The sequence below is a fragment of the Podarcis raffonei genome, chromosome 4, assembly GCF_027172205.1.
Source record: "Podarcis raffonei isolate rPodRaf1 chromosome 4, rPodRaf1.pri, whole genome shotgun sequence".
In the NCBI taxonomy this organism is placed as follows: domain Eukaryota; kingdom Metazoa; phylum Chordata; class Lepidosauria; order Squamata; family Lacertidae; genus Podarcis; species Podarcis raffonei.
Window position 1 is genome coordinate 39551232 of NC_070605.1, and position 20578 is coordinate 39571809.

Below are 20578 nucleotides of genomic sequence, written 5' to 3' on the forward strand. Positions count from 1 at the left end.
CCTGTCACTCTGTGGAAGTGGAAGGGTGGAAGGTGGAAGGAACTCCCCAAGTTGGCCATTGTGTGGTATTCAGTATTATTCGGTGTAGATGCAATGAAATTAATGAACATGACTAAGTTAGATACATTGATTTCAGTGAGTCAACTCTTAAGAAAAAACTTAGCTGAAGGTATTTTGAAATACCTTTTCAAAAAGGTAGAGAGAGGGGGGCACCACTGCAGTCCTTTGGCCACCTTATGTATATTTATTTTATTTTTAAAAAACAATTTTTGCTTTTGTGTTTCCCTACGTATTTTAAGCATATGCCATTAGAAATCTGCACAGAAGCAGGAAGAGGCACACTGGACTTTAATGGGTCCATTTATTTCTAGTGCTCAGTGACCACCACCCCCCTTTTTAGCGGGTGGAGAGCGTTCCACTGAAGCTTTCATACTGGAAACAGTTCCATTGGGCCTCATTGGCTTACTTGTCTGACCCTAAACTCCCTATTTTTGCATGCCACATTTTGAGATTCCTAAATAAGAACACAAGAACTTGATATTACCTTATAGAGAGCTAGGCCTTCAGTCCATGCAGCTCAATCCATGGTCTACCCTGACTTGTAGCAGCTATTCAGGGTTTCAGACAAGGAAACTGATGAATCTGGGATCTTGAGTTATGGCACTTCCCTATACAGTAGTACCTCAGGTTAAGAACTTAATTTGTTCTGGAGGCCTGTTCTTAACCTGAAATTGTTCTTAACCTGAAGCACCACTTTAAGTAATGGGGCCTCCTGCTGCTGCCATGACGCCGGAGCACAATTTCTGTTCTCATCCTGAAGCAAAGTTCTTAACCTGAAGCACTATTTCTGGGTTAGCGGAGTCTGTAACCTGAAGCGTCTGTAACCTGAAGTGTATGTAACTCAAGATATCACCGTATTAACCTTCTACCAGATTTTTCTCACCTATCAGCTCTCTATAGCAAGCATAATACAGTCGTACCTTGGAAGTCAAACAGAATCAGTTCCAGAAGTCCGTTCGACTTCCAAAACGTTCGGAAACCAAAGCGCCACTTCTGATTGGCTGCAGCCAATCGGAAGCTGCAGAAGCCTCATCAGACGTTCGGCTTCCAAAATAACATTTACAAACTGAACCATCATTTCCGAGTTTGTGGCATTCAGGAGCCAAAATGTCCAAGTTCCAGGGCATTCGGGATCCAAGGTATATATATGAAAAGCAAAAACAAATGTTAAACCTTCAGGGTTTATCCAGAAAGTTACTTGCTGTTTCTAAACCCTTTACTGCTCGCTTGTGGGTTAAAATATTTTATTTATTTTATTTATTTTATTTATTTATATATTTTATTTATTTATTTTTGCTCATAGAAGGCAATAGAAACTGTAAGCTTGGATTTTTAAAAAAATATCTTTCTTTTCTTTTCTTTTGGTATTATTTCCTTAGACGCTTCAAAAGTGAATCATTCTCCCACTGTGTTTTCGACAACTTGGCTCATGGCTTCATTTTGATGGAAGATTGTTTGTGAAGGCAGAGCCGTTGGAATTAAAGTTCGTTCCCATTTTCTTATACCAATAATATTTGTGCGGCACCTTTGATCTTTCTTGAATGTTCTTCAAACATCCATGTCTTAAGAACCTGCATACAAGGCTGCTTGCCGAGATCAAAATATTTTTTATGCATGTCCTCAAATAGCTTGCCTGTGTGTGGTATGCCAGCGAAACGCAGTGAAGAAAATAAATGAGCTCTTCCTCATTATGATCCTTTCTGATTTTAATAAATATTTTCTTCCCACTCTTCTGCTTAATGATGAAGTACAAATTACCTTATTTGTGTCAGTTTTAAAGAAGTTATCTCCTGTGTGCCTTTTGGATGGGGCAGACTAAACGTGAATAAATATATGTTAAAAAAGAGATCACTTAATGATCTTTGGTGGAAAACGTGCTTAGGCAGTAGCTACATGAGTTGTGTCTGAGAACCACATTCCCTTTTGGAGCCAGTGTGGTGTTGTGGTTAAGAGCGGTGGACTCGTAATCTGATGAACCGGGTTCGCTTCCCCGCTCCTCCACATGCAGCTGCTGGGTGACCTTGGGCTAGTCACACTTCTCTGAAGTCTCTCAGCCTCACTCACCTCACAGTGTTTGTTGTGGTGCAGGAAGGGAAAGGAGAATGTTAGCCACTTTGAGACTCCTTAGGGTAGTGATAAAGCGGGATATCAAATCCAAACTCTTCTTCAGTCACCCGAGGTCCACATGCCAAGGGTAGGAGGGCCAGAGGAAAAAGGGAGCAGAGCAGTGCAAACAACTTTTACCTTTCTACAGTTGCCTAGTTTCTGCAAAACATAGGGTCATAGAATCTTAGAGTTGGAAGGGATCCAAAAGTCATTTAGTCCAGGAATCTCAGCTAAAGCATCCATGACAGTTGACCATCCAACCTCTGCTTAAAAATGTCCAAGGAAGTTAGTTAGTTAGTTAAAAAAAAAAAAAAGAGGTTGCACACCCCTCTCTAGCCTCCATCCAGGCAAGTATTATCATAGTTCAAAGACACATTTCTACCAGACAAAAACAATTCAGTGGAAAACAGAGCTAGTTCTGGTCTGGAGGTAGGAATGTGGCCTGAGAAGAATTTCAAGGGTGTGTGAGAGAGAAAGACCTTGGAGGGCTGCTTTTGGCCCCTCAGCCTGAGGTTCCCCACCCCTGGTATAACTGAGTAGAAAGCATTGTTGGCATCCATCTGTCTCTGATGGATGCATTGTTGGCATCCATCTGTCGAGAGCCAGTGTGCTGTAGTGGTTAAGAGCGGTAGACTCGTAATCTGGTGAACTGGGTTCGATTCCCCGCTCCTCCACATGCAGCTACTGGGTTACCTTGGGCCAGTCACACTTCTCTGAAGTCTCTCAGCCCCACTCACCTCACAGAGTGTTTGTTGTGGGGGAGGAAGGGAAAGGAGAATGTTAGCCGCTTTGAGACTCCTTCGGGTAGTGATAAAGCGGGATATCAAATCCAAACTCTTCTTCTTCTTCTTCTAGAGACAATGGAGGGTGCTTCTGGGGGTGAAGTCAAACTGCTGTGTTAGCAGCACCGAAGTGACCTCCCTGGATGCACAGACCTGTGTATGGAAGTCCTGGGCTGCCCAAATGACAGGATCCCCTCCTCTCGGACTCACTGATGTGGTCCAAAGGAAAGCACAGCAGTTGGTTTGGCACCAGCTTGGGTGTGGCCACTGTCACATGCTGACAGCTTCTAAGAGCCCCAGGTCAGAGCCCCTCCTTTTATGTCACTGAAGGGGACCAAACAGCATATGCAAGAGGAATGACTATGTGGATTGACTCTTTCTATCATCATGAATGTGACTGGTGACACATATGTGTCCTCTGAATGCAGATTGGAAAGAATGGGGTACTTTGGAGGACATTGTTTGAATGTTAAAATCTTTGACACATATCAGTGAAATGTCTGTCCAGGGCGTGTGTTTATCCTTTGACCCCACAGAGCTAATCTTTTTCTTGATTTGGCTGTTGCTTTGGGGTCTCTTTCTTTCTGTTCTGTCCCCAGCCCACTCCCAGCTTCTGTTTCTGTCTTACTCAGATTTTTTATTTGTAACTTGTTTTGGGATTTTACGCTTATCAGTTGTGCTGCAGATCTGCTTAGTTTCAAATGGCAGGTATAATGCTTCAATAAGTAAATCAGTTTATGTTTTCAAAGCATTTGTGACCGTTACAATGATCGGTTTATTAAAGTAACACTCTTTGTTTTATTTACAGGTGTCAATATTTACATGGCTCAGCCTGACCGCCTGCTCCTTCTGGCAAATGATATGATGTCAGATAGAAATAATCTCACTTACCAGAATCTTGGGACAGGTATGAGTTGTGTCATTTATATTTAGAGGGATGTTTACTTAACTCAGGGGAGGAAGCGCTGCAGTGAATGGGTTCTTTTTTGGCAGTGTGTGTACCCATGTTTTTTGAATGTGAGAGTCAGAGAGAAAGAGAGAGAATGGGAGGATGAGTGAGATGTGCTTATGTGTGAGTGGAAATGAATTGATGTACACTTCAGACTCTAGCCAAGCTCAGTTTTGGCTTCAGACCCACCTGCCGCTGGCATATGCTTCTGTGACCAAAATGTTTCCCACCCTGGTCATAACATTTAATGGTTCTGGTACTATTTAAATGTTGATGCCCAACTCTGCTGTACAGTTCTGTCTCCACCCCCATAATTCAGCCTAGACACTGAGGTCCAGCTCCGAGAGCCTTCTGGTGGTTCCCTCCCTACGAGAAATGAGGTTGCAGGGAACCAGGCAGAAGGCCTTCTCGGTGGTGGCACCCGCCCTGTGGAACACCCTCCCATCTGATGTCAAGGAAATAAACAACTATCTGATTTTTAGAAGACATCTGAAGGCAGCCCTCTTTAGGGAAGTTTTTAATGTTTGATGTTTTAATATTCTCTTGCGAGCCGCCCATAGTGGCTGGGGAAAACCAGCCAGATGAGCGGGGTAGAAATAATAAATTCTTCTTCCTCCTCTTCTTCTTCTTCTTCTTCTTCTTCTTCTTCTTCTTCTTCTTCAGGTTACTTCAGTAATTCACAAAATAAACCTGCACATGCTTTTTCAAAAGTGAGTCCTGTATACTCTGTGAGGCTTATTCCTCAGTAGATGTGTTTAGTATTGCAACCTCACGTATGCAACTGTGGTCTGCTATAGGAAAACAAGCTTCATTTGGTTAGTCTTTCTGTTCAATAATGCTGAGTCTCCCAATTAGCTACCTATTTTAAGAAACTGGACAAGTAGGAAAAAGACAATGTATCCGTATAGCTTTAACTAGCAAATCCAGCCTATACAGATGAGACAGGCACTCTGTAATGAAAGCTAATCAATTTCAACTCTGGCTGACCTTCAGCTGGAAAAGGTTCTTCTTGCACCTATGAAAACAAACTGTTTTATCTGTGCTACGTTGGGAGTGCCAATAAAACCATCTCAGAAGTCATACTTCAGCAGGGAACTCCATATCAGAAACAGCTTAAATGGAGTCTAAATTTAAAAATAAATGCGGATATGTGATCAGTGTGGTAAGGAGAAATGTGCACTTATTAACAGGAAATATTGCATTAACTTTCTGTGTTCCTAAATCGTCTTGAAAAATCCATAGTGTTCAGCTGGAACCAAATCTCAGTCCCATAAACCTGCTTTGGCTACCTTAGTTCAGCTCTGGAACAAATGATGTGCTTTTCTGAACATATATTTTACCATCTACCACATTTGAGGTTAAGTGGGAGAGTTTTCCATTTCAGGGCAATTTTCCAGATCCTTATGGGTTTGCTGGCATGTTTGTCAAAGTTAAGTCTGCGGTTGGTCAAGAAGGGAAGTAGCAGAAACTTTCTTAGGCAATGGGCATCTGGTTGTGGATTGCTGGGATATTAAACATCCAGGCTCCAGTCCTTAGGTGGCTGGTATGTGAAGCTGCACATAATAACTCTAGCAGTTGAATGAAATTGTTCTTGTGCGTGTTGGGTGGAGTAATGGAAGATACTTGCCAATGAATAAATTTTTCCATGTGCTTTGACTCCCTTTCACAGATGGATAGTCTTTTGTATCACCACTGATAAATCTAAACTGTGTTTGACAAAAACTTTCAGGGGTTCAGGGGAAAATGCTGTGTGTTTTGTTAACTTGAAAACCTGGGTCCTTCCATCTAAGATTACAGGCCATGCTTAGGCAAAACAAACAGGTTCCTTTATATTTGGAAAACAGAAATAAAGAGAAACAAAGAAATTTTATACAAACCGAACTGGAGATCAGTTTTAGGTTGTTTATTAGGTTAAAAAAAAAGTAATAAGCTTCAGCTATGTTTATACAGAAACTTCATATACCAAGGAACCTGTCTGCTTTTGCTATTGATGGAGACAGAGACCTGGGGAATAGGAATTTTAAAATATATATTCAAAATATGTAAAATCGTATACAGTGGTACCTTGGTTCTCAAACTTTAACCGTTCAGGAAGTCCGTTCCAAAACCAAAGCGTTCCAAAACCAAGGCACACTTTCCCATAGACAGTAATGCAAAATGGATTAATCCATTCCAGACTTTTAAAAACAACCCCTAAAACATCAATTTAACATGAATTTTACTATCTAAGGAGACCATTGATTCATAAAATGGAAACAATAAACAATGTACTGCAGACGCACAATCAATCAATCAGTAGCTGAACTGGGTTCCACACAGTCACAAAAACAAACAAAAAAGAGCCGCAAAAACAAAAGCTCAAAATAAATAGCAAGAACAGACAGACCTCAGCTTAACACTCAAAACAGAAGTGTGGTACTCAAAAAGGAAGTGTGGCACTCAAAATGGAGCATGTTTGGCTTCCGAAAAAAGTTCACAAACTGGAACACTTACTTCCGGGTTTGCAGTGTTTGGGTTCCAAGTTGTTTGCGTACCAAGGTGTTTGAGAACCAAGTTACCACTGTATGCATATTTGTCCCTGCAGTACTTTGAGGCAGTCCTAGATGCATCTGAAATGTGCAAAGCACCTAATCTAAGCCTGTTGCCTCCTCACACAGCACATTTAAAACCAAGATGTGTGTCCATCAAATCTGCTGTGAGTTTTTCCACACATACATCCAAGCAGATTTGGGGGTGGTGTGATGGGGGAAGAGAGGGAGGGGAATTCAATCCCTGTGTGGATTTAGTTGGAAAGAGCCCTATATTTTAAAATTAATCTCATGGCTTCCATCAGGATTCTAGACATGAGACTCCTGCCCAGGTAAATGTACTTAGGATCTTAGTCTTAGCCTAATGTGTCTCCTAGAATTGTCTGGGATTCTAACCCTTCTCAGGCATAACTAATTCTGTGTTTTTCGAGAACTAGCTGCTGGCATCCCTGATAAAGGCAGGATTGCACTACGTAGTTCCTATTGTACCGTTTATTAGAAATGACATCCCATTAAGTATGAGAAACTTGGGAGACTTCAGGCTGGATTGTGCTTCTTGGCAGGCAGGTGCAAAATAAAATATTTCTCCATGATAGTGTTTTGATTGGAACTGTATTCATATTATAAAACATGAGTTTTTGTTCGAAGTCAGTTTGCCAGCTTACTAAAACTGCCAGCTGAATCCAGAGAGCTTTGGAAAAGGAACAGCATAGATTGCCAATCATGCTACTATGACCTTTGCCAGTAATCCCATATAATTCCGCTATCTCAGCAAGATGAGGGACCTCACTAGGGGAGGGTATAAAGTGATTAGAGTGTTGGATTAAAACCTGGAAGACAAGGGTTCAAATCTCACCTCGGCCAGGAAGCTTGCTGGACCAGTCACTTTTTCTCAATCTGACCTCCTTTTCAGGGGTGTTGTGAGGATAAAATGGAAGCTGGAAGAACCCATGCACGCTCCCTTTTGCTTTTTGGAGGAAAAGTGGAATATGAATGTAATAAATTTAATAATGTGGTCTGATCACCAAAGAAATTCTGGGTAATCTGGAAGATTTAGACAGGCCAATGGTACCTGTGACCCAGCAAAGCCTAATGAAACTTACCACCCATATACAGTAGCCAGTCAGATCTTTAACCATCCAGCCCTTGTACCCCATTTAGGCAGGCAGGCAGGCAGGCAGGCAGCTAAAACAGGTGGGTCCCTGGTGGGTCATTGTACATTGCTGATTTGGTAGAAACACATGCTGGGCAAGTCTGGTGTAGTTATTGCTTCCACTACATTGAGATAACCCTCTTCTCCACCTTGATTTTTCTTACAAGATGGTTATTTGAAACCTCCCCGAATTTTTATAAAGTATTTTGGAACACATTTCCTGAAAGTAACAATCATTATTGGATTATATGACCATATTTACTAGAAAGGCATTATGGATTTCATGCGATGTGAGTTTCTGCACATGAATTGTAATCTGATTGCAGGTTTAATGCCAAATAATTCACTTGCTGAAACTTTTTTCTTTTCCTTCTCTTCCTCCCTCTTTCAGATGCCAGTAAAATGATGGAAGAGTATGGTCACGTGCAAAACCAGGTGGAATTACAAAATCCCAATTTAGGAAAGGAGGGAGTGATGAATTCCCTTGAAAATGATCTCCAGGATATAATGGACAGGCTTAACCAGAAAAAGAATTCGCAGAGTCTGAGGTTCAAGGCAAACGGTGATTGTGCCGGTTCTTACTTAACACTCTCACAGCCGCTGCCACCCAAATCCAGCCCTGCGTCTAGCGTTAAGAGTATGCCGTCTGTTTCCAAGCTCCAAGGAAGCAAGCCATTGGCTTGTGAGAGCTCTTACCTTTCAGAAAAGAACATCTCTGGGAAACATCTGGGCTCCATTTCAGGCACGTCTCCATCCTTAAGTGGGTACAGCCTAGGGAAGAGAGACTTTGATATTTACGTTGCCAGAGAAAATGAGAAACAGTTTGGACATCTGGATAAGTTTCCCTACTCAAAGTATAGTCAGAAGAATAAATCTTACGATAACGTCTACTTCCCAGGAGTGCTAGATGGGCGGAAAAACGCTGCGTCTCTTCTTGCCATGTGGAATGGAAGCTCAGGGAATGAGATAATTCTTTCGCCACTCGGATGCTCAGGAGCCGCTAGTATGCCCTCCAGCCCAAAGCAAGGCAGGAGGATGAACATTCAAGATCTCCTTTCACTTCAGACCAGATCAGCTAAACAGAAGGACCCAACCGTGGACATGTTGGGGTCTAGAACCAGGAAGTATTCTGGAGGCTCCCTGAGCCATATGGGAGTTTATAGCCGTTCGTTACCCAGGCTTTACAAATCGTCAGAAAGCCAGCTGGTGCCGCTAAGTTTACCCCCAAGGAGCTCCCTTGGGAACACCAAAAGAAAAAAGATTGTGGAAAAAGATCTTCTACCTCAGAGTATACTGGATGCTGACAATTACCTTAACTTTTCTTCCTACACCTCAGGGGTTTTGCCGCATGCGAACTTTGCATCTGAAACCAATTCCTATGTGAGTTCAACTCTCAGTGTTCCTGCCAGCCCCCGCATAGCTCGGAAAATGCTCCTGGCTCCTTCTTCTCCGTACGCGCCCGACGACTTTGACAGACTTGGACTCTCAGGGACCAGCCCGATCAATTCTTTCACCCCTGTGGATCCCGAGAGAGCGTTCCCTATCAGAAGGAAAGTTTCCAGCAGTTCCATGGAGTTCGAGGAAATGGAGCTGGAAAGCCTCAGGCAGACCCCTTCCGTCCGGGAGCGAAAGAATAGCATTAGTTCTGTTTCCGGAAGGGATGACCTCATGGATTACCACAGGAGGCAGAGGGAAGAAAGGCTGAAAGAACAGGAGATGGAACGACTGGTAATGATACTTTCTGGTTAATTTTTAACAAGACGTTCTGCTTCCAAGGCTTGGCCCAAGTTAAAATTATTAAGTTGTGTGTGTGTGTGTGTGCGCGCGCGCACTCGCACACTGCTGTTGTGTTTTCAGATTTGGGTGTCTGACCTTGTACATGGGTGAGACAGTGTTTACTCTGTCAACCTCTGAAGTCAATTGGCCATGTAGTGTCCTGCCTTGAAATCTGGGCGGTCTAATGAAATCATATGTATGATGTAGGAAATTGATAGGAATTTCAGCCATTCATCCTGCGCGTTCTGCCAAAATGACCATATACTTAAAAGCCACAAATTATAGGCTGCAAGGATACAGCACTTAAAGAAAAAAAGTTGATGTCATTGTTTTGTGGTGGCTGGGTAAGTAACTCATGTCTCCAGCCTAAGCTGTTTGGAGGCATTCTTGTGTGCATTTTGTCGAAGGGAGCAAACTGGAAAATTTTGTGACAGCGTGCAGACCAGAGTATGGTCTGAAGGCATGTGATGGCACCACCTTGTGGGTGGCACTGTGGTCTAAACCACTGAGCCTCTTGGGCTTGTTGATCAGAAGGTCAACGGTTCAAATCCCCATGATGGGGTGAGCTCCTGTTGCTCTGTCCCAGCTCCTGCCAACCTAGCCATTCAAAAACACACCAGTGCAAGTAGATAAATAGGTACCACTGTGGCGGAAAGGTAAATGGCATTTCCTTGTGCTCTGGCTTACATCAAGGTGTTTTGTTGTGCCAGAAGCGGTTTAGTCCTACTGGCCACATGACCTGGAAAGCTGTCTGTGGACAAACACCTGAAAGTGAGATGAGCGCCGCAACCCCATAGTCGCCTTTGACTGGGTTTAACCGTCAGGGGGTCCTTTACTTTTTACCTGCTGAAGCTAAACAGGTCTGGGTGGGTGGCCACCTGGGAACCAAATGTACGCTGCCTCAGGTTCTATATCAGAAGAAAGGCTGAATGTACCGGTAATTGCAAGAAAATAAATAAATAGATTGTTCAGTCGGAGCATATTTCCATTTGGGGGCATCATAGCTTGTGCCAGGCAGTTTTTAAAAATGGTGAGATAGCACAGGACTAACCTTCAAAGCGCTTTTTTTCCAGGGAGAGTTCACACATGCATGTAAATCACTGCACGACTTGCAGTAAGTATCAAGTGGTGACTTGAATGTGTGAACGAGCCATTCCATAGAAAACAGAATACCTCAAATAACAGTGGGCTTCATACATGCAACTGTAAGTCATCAAGCCCGTAAGTGATGAGAAATCTAACAATGTGTGTGCATTCTGCACTGGCTCTAAGCCTCTTGTCATTGGTTTGCAACAGTCAGCAAGTATTCTGGTGGTTCCTGTTCCTAGTGCGTTCTGCTTGAAGGATGGAATGTGCAGAGAAACATGTTTCAGAGGCCTAGTGGGACATTAGAGAGTCATACTAGGTGCTCTGTGGCCCCACATGATAGAGGATACTTCAGTGCTGATGTGAGTATATAGAGCAAAAAAGAGAAATCTCTTAATGAGAGATTTGGAGGAATCGGTATACCCTTGTGAAAGCTTGAGGAATAGTACTTATCATAAAGATAAAATGACAAAATATTTGTTTCTGATTTTGTTTGGCTGTTGTTTCCCTTACAGCAGCACTTTCTTCTCCCTTTTAACAGCTTTCATCCTGTAATAGGATGTCGGCCTGCTGGTTTGTGACATGTGGAAAGAGCCTCGGTGTTTACATATGAAGGAATTTCCTCCCACTTAATTTAGTTTTCCATTTTTAGCATTCTAGAAGGGTAATTGTCTTTCAAGTTGGCCACTCAGAGGGCTGGGATTGAGGACTTTGTGTTCAAACCTTTGAAGGGCGTTAAGAACCAACAATAACAGCTCTGGAAGGAAGCGTGTATTTGTCGGGCAGACCCCTTCCATCCTTGGCTTAATGCTTTTTTCAAAAGGTCAGCTGTTCTGCAGCTTTAATTGTACTATCCTTCAAAGGAGCCTCTTGGTGTTGTGCTTAGTTACAGGGCAAGCTGTGACGCCAGACTCGCTCTGCGTTTCTGCCCTGTGTGTGGAGAATCAAGCAAAGAACAATCTAGATCCATTTCCAGTGGATAAATATGAAGCTAGTTTTAGCATCTTCTCCTCCTTACTTAAAAAAAAAAAGTGTTCAGCATTAATTATTCTCAGATCACAATAATTTATTCTGTTTTCTTGAGAACTCATTCAAATGCACAAGTAGGGATGTTACATTTCCAGGAACCTTGTAAGTATGCCATGGAGGATTCCCTGCCTCTTCAGGGAAAACAATGAAATAATATGCAATATTAGTGTCTCACTTTGAGGCTACAATCTTAGGTCCAATTTATGTGGGAGTAAGCCCCATTGAAGCAAATGGGAAATACTTCTGAGTTGGTATGTATAAGATTTCTCTGCAAGAACATAAAATGTCCAACGTCTGGATATAATTCAGGGCTGTTTATTTGATAGTGACAGTGTGGGGTTGCTGGCTTTCTGGGTGGTGCTGTGGTCTAAACCACAGAACCTAGGGCTTGCCAATCAGAAAGTTGGTGGTTCGAATTCCTGTGACGGGGTGAGCTCCCGTTGTTTGGTCCCAGCTCCTGCCTGCCTAGCAGTTCGAAAGCACATCAAAGTGCAAGTAGATAAATAGGTATCGCTCTGGCGGGAAGGTAAACGGCATTTCCGTGCGCTGCTCTGGTTCGCCAGAAGCGGCTTAGTCCTGCTGGCCACATGACCCAGAAGCTGTACGCCGGCTCCCTCGGCCAGTAAAGGGAGATGAGCGCCGCAACCCCAGAGTCATCCGCGACTAGACCTAACGGTCAGGGGTACCTTTACCTTTACTTTTACAGCACCAGAGGAGGAATTGTTTGACTCTTTCTCCTGCTCTATATTCCTGATCCAACTTACCCCCAATGCAGTACTAGGCCCCTGTGAGTTCCACTTCCAATGAGGCAGATAAATGACTAGCAAGCAGAGAAAATTCCAGCTTCTGGAATTGTGCATAGATCCTTTGTTTACCAAGCATAGATAAAACATAGATTTAACTCATAAAAACCGAAGTTCCTTCCATTTTCATAGCATGACTAGTTCCTTTTGAGAGCCAGTGTGGTGTAGTGGTTAAGAGCGGTGGACTTGTAATCTGGTGAACCTGGTTCTATTCCCTGCTCCTCCACATGCAGCTGCTGGGTGACCTTGGGCTACTCACACTTATCTGAAGTCTCTCAGCCCCACTTACCTCACAGAGTGTTTGTTGTGGGGGAGGAAGGGAAAGGAGATTGTGAGCCGCTTTGAGACTCCTCAGGGTAGTGATAAGCGGGATATCAAATCCAAACTCTTCTTCTTCTTCTTCCTTGTTGGCACATCAATTCAGGAACAGTAGTCAATATCAGAACATGATGCTTGATCGTGATACTGACCCCTTTAGCAAGTTAGCATATTTTTAGTAACATGGTTCTTCTGCGTGTCTGACAAGAGGCAGTGCTGAATCTTCTGGGATCTTTCAGCGACACGTGGCCAAATGATTTGGCCCAGTTGGTTAGCCTTTGCTTCTCTGTGTTCAAGCATTGGACTGTGGGATAGCTCAGCTAGTAAAGCGAAAGACTCTGAAAATCAGGGTCATGGGTTTGAGCCCCACGTCAGGCAAAAAGATTCCCACATTGCAGGGAAGTTAGACTAGATGACTCTCGTGGTGCCTTTCAACTCTACAATTGTCTGGTTCTATTATTCTGTTTTGCTTTCATGGCTCAGGCTGCTGACATGTTGAAGTTAGGGAATGGACTGCTGAAGAGAAATGGACAGCTCTGCCTCTGGTGTCCAAATTGAGTAAAACCAGTCTGCAGTTTAAGGACGTGCACAGTTTTGCCTCTAGATGGTGCTACTTAATAAAAAATTCTGTAACAGATACGCAAAAGCACACATAGGGTTGGTTTCAGTTGTTTCACATCCCATCTCAGTGATTAAAATAGCAAAAAAGGTTATTTATGTATGCCACTACTGCGGCCCGTGTTTTGTTAGCCCCAAAATGGAAAACAAGCGAGGTCTCAACCAAAGAAGAATGGCAACTTAAGTTGACAGAATATGCGCGGCTTGCAGACTTAACATATAGAATAAGAGAACAAGAACATACATTTAGAGAAAATTGGAAAATGTTTATTGAATATATGGGGGGAAATTGTGTACACTTGAATACATTGGCAACATTAAGATAAATTCAAGAGCGCAAATAAGTTTTGATAGATGTAACAATGGAATACAGAATGGTTTAGTTTATGTTAAATATGCAGGGGTTTATGGTATGCAAAATGAACCATGGAAAGAGAAGAAGGGAAGTCATTGGTATTTTAAGGATGTTTAAATGAGCATTCAAAATTGTAAAACAGAAAATTTAATAAAAATTTAATATATACATTCCAGTCCAAATGATCAGGATATGAAGTTCTCTGTCTGATGTTTAGAGAGCAGTCCGGATCCTGGAGATCTGGAGATGAAATCCACTGCAGCACCAAGATCAGAACATAAATCAGGCATAGGCAAACTCCGGCCCTCCAGATGTTTTGAGACTACAGTTCCCATCATCCCTGACCACTGGTCCTGTTAGCTAGGGATGATGGCAATTGTAGTTCCAAAACATCTGGAGGGTCAGAGTTTGCCTATGCCTGACATAAATCTTTTAACTAAAGAGCAGCCAGAAGGATCTCAGTGCTCAGCACCGCAGCACTGAGAGGAGAGATAAAGCCCTCTGCCTGCTCTTTAACAGCAAAGAGTCAGTATTTCATCTGTACCTCAGGGCTGAAGTGGAGGATGTGTGGACATGTTCATTTCATGTTGCACGTAGCTTTCTGTGCAGAGTAAAAGGCACGCTCCCCAAGCATTAGAGTGGAAAGGGTTGGAAATGCTGATTATGTGTGTATTCATCTGCATGTGTGAATGAAGCGGTGCTGTGTCCCTGCATGTTTGGTGAGTGTGCTGTGTTGTGTACATGTGCTAGTTCATGTGGCCCACAGAGAGGCGTGTGGCCGTCAGTGTGACCTTTGGGCTGAAAAAGGTTCATCGCCCTATCACAGAATCATAGAGTTGGAAGATATAGTGTTAATATTAATTTATTCATGTTATATAAGGAGTATGTTCTGATCTGTGCAACATCTTGATTAGACCCTTGAAGCAAAGCAAAGAGAATAGTAAGGTTTGCTCATCTCCTTGTATCACAAAGTTCTCAGGGCTACTTGCAACAAGACAAAAAAGGGGGAAATATAGGAATTCGCACACACCAGGATGTAAGTGGTCACACACAAACAGGTAAAAAGCCTCATTCCCCAAGAACATCAGAAGGATCACTGTTAAAGCAACTACCATCAAGCAGCCAGAGAAAAAAATTAAAATCCAATCTCTGGGAGTAGATAAAAGTCTTGGCTGCTGGAGAGGCTGTTTCTTCATGCAAAATGGGGTTCTTATTTTGCTCTTTCTAGTGCAGTTTATCACTTTTCCTGCTTGCAAAAGGTCCAATAAAAAAAGTGACAGAAAATTGCACTGGAAAGTGCAGGAGAACAGCTGTTGTCTCCCAGTGCCTCCCAGATACCTTTGCACGAATATATCGGGATGAATGCTCAGTAATCTTTGTATGAACGTGTTAGCATGAATGCTCAGTTGAAAAGCTGGTTAGGAAGCTCCCTAGTCCTGGCACTAAAAAAGGAAGTAATGCTGCCACCTGGTGGTTTTTTCTGGGGAGAGCACTCCATAGTCAGGGACCTACAATTGAAAAGGTTCTCTTGTTGCCACCTTACTGCCAGAGAGGGTACTCTGAAGAGGGCCTCTCTGCTGATGACCTAAGGGTCATATGGGAAGAGAGTTTCCTTAGGGTGCTGAGCCACTGAAGTCTTCATAGGTCAAAGCCAGTGCTTCTCAAGGAGACATTGATCACATTACTCTTCTTATTATTGTGCTATTTTCAATTCAATTCAATTCAAAATCCTTTATTAGGCATATCACACCTCACATTAACAAACAAACATCATATACAGACTGTATAAAATACGGGCTCAGCGAACACAATTTATCCCAGTCCTATTCTTAACTCCAAAAAATAAATCAATGTACATAAATAATATAATACAACACAGCAACATCACCTACCATTAAAACCACTAAGTCTCTTTATCATGGCCCATTCTTTCTTCATGGACAGCACTTAAAAATTCAGCCGCTATTAAAGTAATTTGATCATCGCTGTCCGCCAGCAGGTCCTGAGCAGTTGGTTGTGTAAAAAACTGTCTATTAAATTTTAGGGCCTCAAATAATTGTCTTCTGGCATAGCTGCCAAAATCACAGGAAAAGAATATATGCTCTAGAGTATCGGGTTCCTGTTTTTGTGCTATTCAGGATGATCTCAGGGGCCATTGGTTCTGCTGCTAGAGTGTGAATAATAATAATAATTTATAAATTAAAATCTTATTGCCATTTCACATAGCAGATGTGGGATTTGCTACCTTTGGGGTGATAGTGGTGAAATATAATAGGCAAAACAATGACACATTACCTAAATGGCCTCTGTCCAATATACCTGAAGGAGCGTCTCCACCCCCATCGTTCTGCCCAGTCACTGAGGTCCAGCTCCGAGGGCCTTCTGGCAGTTCCCTCACTGCAAGAAGTGAGGTTACAGGGAACCAGGCAGAAGCATAGCTGTCAACGTTTCCCTTTTTTAAGGGAAATTCCCTCATTCCGAATAGGATTCCTGGCAAGAAAAGGGAAAAGTTGACAGCTATGGGCAGAGGACCTTCTCAGTAGTGGTACCCACCCTATGGAACGCCCTCCCATCAGATGTCAAGGAAATAAACAACTATCTGACTTTTAGAAGACATCTGAAGGCAGCCCTGTTGGGGAAATTTTTAATGTTTGATGTTTTATTGTTTTTATTAATATTCATATTCTGTTGGGAGCCAACCAGAGTGGCTGGGGAAACCCAGACAGATGGGTGGGGTATTATTATTATTAATAATAATAATAATAATAATAATAATACTCTTAAATTAAATCTATATATTGAAATGCTCAATTATGAATGTGCCAAAAGCCTGGTTGATCTTAATATCCCCATATTTCCTATTGCGGGTTGAGGTTGAGAAGTAGTGACACCTTAAAGGCAGCAAGTGAGTTCATGCCTGAGGTGAGATTTGACACAAAGATTCCTAGTTCACGCGTCACTACACTTGCTCCAGCTCTTACCTGTAGACTAGAAAACTCAGGAGGTAGGGAAGCTCCAGTTTACATTTGCAATAACATATTGAATCTATGTAACACCCTAGAGCGTAAGAGACAGCAGTACAAATGAAACAGGTGGAACTTGTAAGGGCTGGAGATCTGCAAGTCTGCTTTGCACTCTGTTCCACCTTAGCAGAACCATAGATTTCACCACAGATTTCTTTTGTGTGAAAAGGTGGTTGTGACCCTATTGTTGAACTATGAGGCAGAGGAGTTGCTAGAGCCAAGGACACAGAACATCTTCTGTGGCCAGCCATGGACTAATAGTGTCAAACCATAGGACCAGAATCCATTTCCTCACCTGAAGGTAGATCAATCGCAGAAAATACAGCATGCATAAAGTTTCACAGTCTAATGGGAAGTATTTGGACCCTACTGAGACACTTTAACATCTTGGGTGGTTGGTATTCAACTGCGTTTTACTCAGCTTAGATCTGTTGAAATTAATGAACCTCATTTAGTCATGTTCATTCATTTTAATGGGCCTACACTGAGTTATGCTTAGTTGAATACCACCCTCTCTAATAATCTCATTGTGTTTTTTCTGCTCTATCTAACTTCATGTTGGATTGTGCCCTTTGAATCTCCATAGAATAGGCAGTTGTCTATAATGTGATGAGTGTCATATTTTGTGAAATATGCTATGGTAATAAAAAGAAACTTGTGACTACATGTGCGCTGTTAATTCCTGCGAGTCTCTTGGTTGCCTCTCTGTTTTCCTGAGTTGCAAAAAGAAATTAAATTTATGGCATGAACAGAATGCAGGTGCAATGAAACCACGACTAGCTGGCAGCCAATAGGACGATGTGAACAGACAGCACAGAATAGCAGCCGACAGAACTTCCTGTGCATAAGCTTTCTCATACCACGTTGTGCAAGTCAAAATAGAAATGAAGCAACGCAACATAGTCTCCTATTACCTCTGTAGCGAAAGGAAGCTATGTTTGTTATTTAGGCACAGAGGCGTTCTTTCTTGCAAATATAGGCATTTAGGGGCTTGTAGTTTCTCGCTGAACCTACCTGTTTTCAGCTTTTCCAGATTTAAAATCCACATCTTGAGTTGTATGTTTGAAGTATCAGCAGTTGCATTCAGAAAGAAGATTTTCTCTGCATTCTCAGTGGTTGAGAATCAGTTCTTAAAATTGTGATATCCTCGAGATTTTTTTCTGCATTTTTTAAATATAAAAAACACCCGTTCACCCTAAAGTTTGGTGCATTCTAGACTGTCTTGTCAGTTCTGGGTTGAGAGCAAAACTCAGCCCGTTGCATTTGAGAAAGGCTAAGGTGAACGGCAGCCACGCAGGCTTCCATTTGATATGTCCTGTCTTCCAAAGAGTGGGTGAGGAGAGACGCCAGTACAGACACATCCTGTCGCTCTGTGTGGGGGTGGAGTTTTGTTTATCCCAACCGTTGCCGTGAAGGTGTAGCAAAAGTGCCAGCACAGTAGCCTGTTGCAGCATCAAGGGATGGATAAATGTTCCTGGCCAGCAGTTAGACGATGCTTTCAGAAATGGGTTGGCTACTCAAAGAATACGGGTTTAAGAGGAAGAGAGAAAATACGGGCTAAGCAAATGAAGAGGGAGCTGGAGGCTTGTGGAGAAAATGCATGGAGGGAACAAAGGAGTTTTGAGGTGCAAGGATTTTGTTGTCATTTTGTCTTTTCAGTTTACTGTCTTGAGAGAGGAGAAGAGGGGAAGTCAGGTTACAAGATAATTCAAGAATGCATTTGACTAGCTATGCTAGCTCAACTATACTGATATTTTCTCCATGACTAGAAGGTAGAATTCAGAAGCAAGTACAGAATTTTCTCATAATCTTATCTTTTTCGGGATAGCATTGGGCTCTTTTTTTCATATACTTGCATGTTTTTCATGGATATGCAGAAAATCTTGATTTCACAAACTCTACTTGCCTTTCCCCCAAGATTTAAAAAAAAGGGGGAGGAGGAATGAGTCCTTTCTATAACATTGTTAAGCATTCTTATTTATTTTTAAAACTATCTGTATACAACCCGCTTGCAAATCATCTAGGGGGTGCAGACACACTTATCCTGGAATAAATCCTATATAGACATGCATCAGATTGTGCTGTAACATTGCAACCCTGTGCACATTTACTTGGGAGTAAGCTCCCTTGGACTCAGCTGGCCTTACAATCATAGGCTTGGACTGGATCTTATTTTTTGTGGCTATTCTTATGTTCAGTTTGCAGACAGATTGAAGTTGAGTACTCGGAATAAGGTTAAGGTTAAAGGAGCACTTCTGAATGCTGAAAATTAGGTAGCTGGCAGCTGAGACTCCAGTTGCCCTAGTTGTCATGTACAGTGCTTTTGAATGCAAGGTTAAGGCTACTGTAACATGTTTAACTTGCATCCTGAAGAACCACCCTTTAAAACTGCCTTTATACTGTACCTGGAGGTATGGAAAGCTATGTGTTGGTGACAGCTTTCTCAAGCCTTTAGTGGTGTAATTCGGCCAAACCCTCAGCCTTGCAGTCACATGAACTGCACAAGTACAGAGTACTCATATGTTGAAATGCAAGCATGAAGTGTGGTTTGCAGCATTTCTCAAGAGGAGATTCAGCAATCACTGATGTTGATGTAGTCGTAATCCTTCATAGTCTGCTTAGATCCTAACGTTTGCATTACTACGAATGTTCATTTAGAAGATTTGCCCTTCTGAAGTCCATTGTTTTCTGTGAGTGTTCATAATTTACTAAAAGTTTATGCCTTGCAGGACCTTTGCATGTTGCTTGCTTAAATTTATAAAGTATGCATGCATTGCTTGCTAATTAGAAGAATGTTAGATTGAAATCCATGAGGTCTACATTCCAGGATATAGGATTCAGGATCAATGTGCCAGTTTTTAAGTACCTTTTTCATTCAGTTTGATGCTAATATTAATTTCTGCATGTATCCTAGCCCTCACCTTTAATGGTTTTCATTGCTTCTTTCAAATATTAGGAGCGTCAGCGGCTGGAGACCATTCTTAACCTGTGTGCAGAATATTCCAAGCCAGACAGTGATCCTGCCACTGTCACAACTGTAGCCGATGTTCAGAAAATCAATAAAGAACTTGAAAAGCTTCAGGTATCTGAAGAAGATTCTGTCTTTGATGATTCTCAGATGACTCCCGAAACGAGATTCAGAAATCACTTGCAGATGCCAACTGGAGATTCCGACTTCTCTGAATTCAGTGATCTAGGTCAAAATGCTATGGGATTCTTTACCTCCCGAGGGATGAGAACAAATAAACATTTAGGTGACAACAGGACAACATCACCCTTACCTTCTTCTCCCTTCTTGAAGAGGGCCAATGAATCGTCATACCTGAGCATCATGTCCAAGGTAATGGCAAATACTTTATAAGACAAACTGGCTGGGGATCCCGTTCTGTGTTAGATCAGTTACCATGAGAAATAGTTAAAATCCACAAGTTTCAATCACAAACCTGCGTTTATATATATGTTTAGCTTAGAAATGCCAGTTTTGAGGCCACAGTCCAGATAAGTGCAAACTAACACCTTGTAACTTCTTTTCTGAACAGCACCAACTTCCTCTTCACGGACAGGTCCCAATGCTGTTTGTTAGTGACTGACTGCCACTGCCAAGGGGAGGGTCTACTTGATTTTCAGCTGCCATCACTGTTGGACAACCAAAGAAAGAGAGCCCAGTTCATATAGCAGTGCAGGCTACATTCAAGGCTGCCACACTGTGGGAGCATTCAGGAAGTGCACAGTCCCCTTGGCACCAATCAGTGCAACGGATGGGAAGTGCAGCCTTTGCAAAATACGCAACCAGATCAATATTCAAAAATCAAAGCTGGTGACTTTTTTTCTTTTCACTGCTGACATATGGTCCAAATGAAACAACAAGTAGCTGTCAGTTAGACCTTTCTTATGCCTCTGGACGTTACTTTTTTCTAGAGAGAGAGAGAAAAAGGGGGGAATAAGTACTTTTGTCTCTCTCAAAGTGGTCTTCGTTGAACTGTCCACAAGTG

The 20578-nt window shown here is 42.3% G+C and overlaps 1 protein-coding gene across 10 annotated transcripts in view; it reads left to right on the plus strand.

The window, feature by feature from the left end:
* The window catches only part of PHLDB2 (pleckstrin homology like domain family B member 2), a 73881-nt gene that overhangs the window by 14055 nt on the left and 39248 nt on the right, over nucleotides 1–20578 (plus strand). For 9 of the 10 annotated variants that reach the window (XM_053386308.1, XM_053386303.1, XM_053386307.1 and 6 more), the window contains exons 2-4: nucleotides 3757–3855; nucleotides 7970–9306; nucleotides 19543–19926. In XM_053386308.1, the coding sequence (XP_053242283.1) occupies nucleotides 3771–3855; nucleotides 7970–9306; nucleotides 19543–19926 (1806 nt within the window). In that variant the 5' untranslated portion in view covers nucleotides 3757–3770. Of the gene's footprint in view, nucleotides 1–1439; nucleotides 1544–3756; nucleotides 3856–7969; nucleotides 9307–19542; nucleotides 19927–20578 lie in introns of all 10 variants that reach the window. The other variant, XM_053386304.1, reaches the window with a different exon arrangement.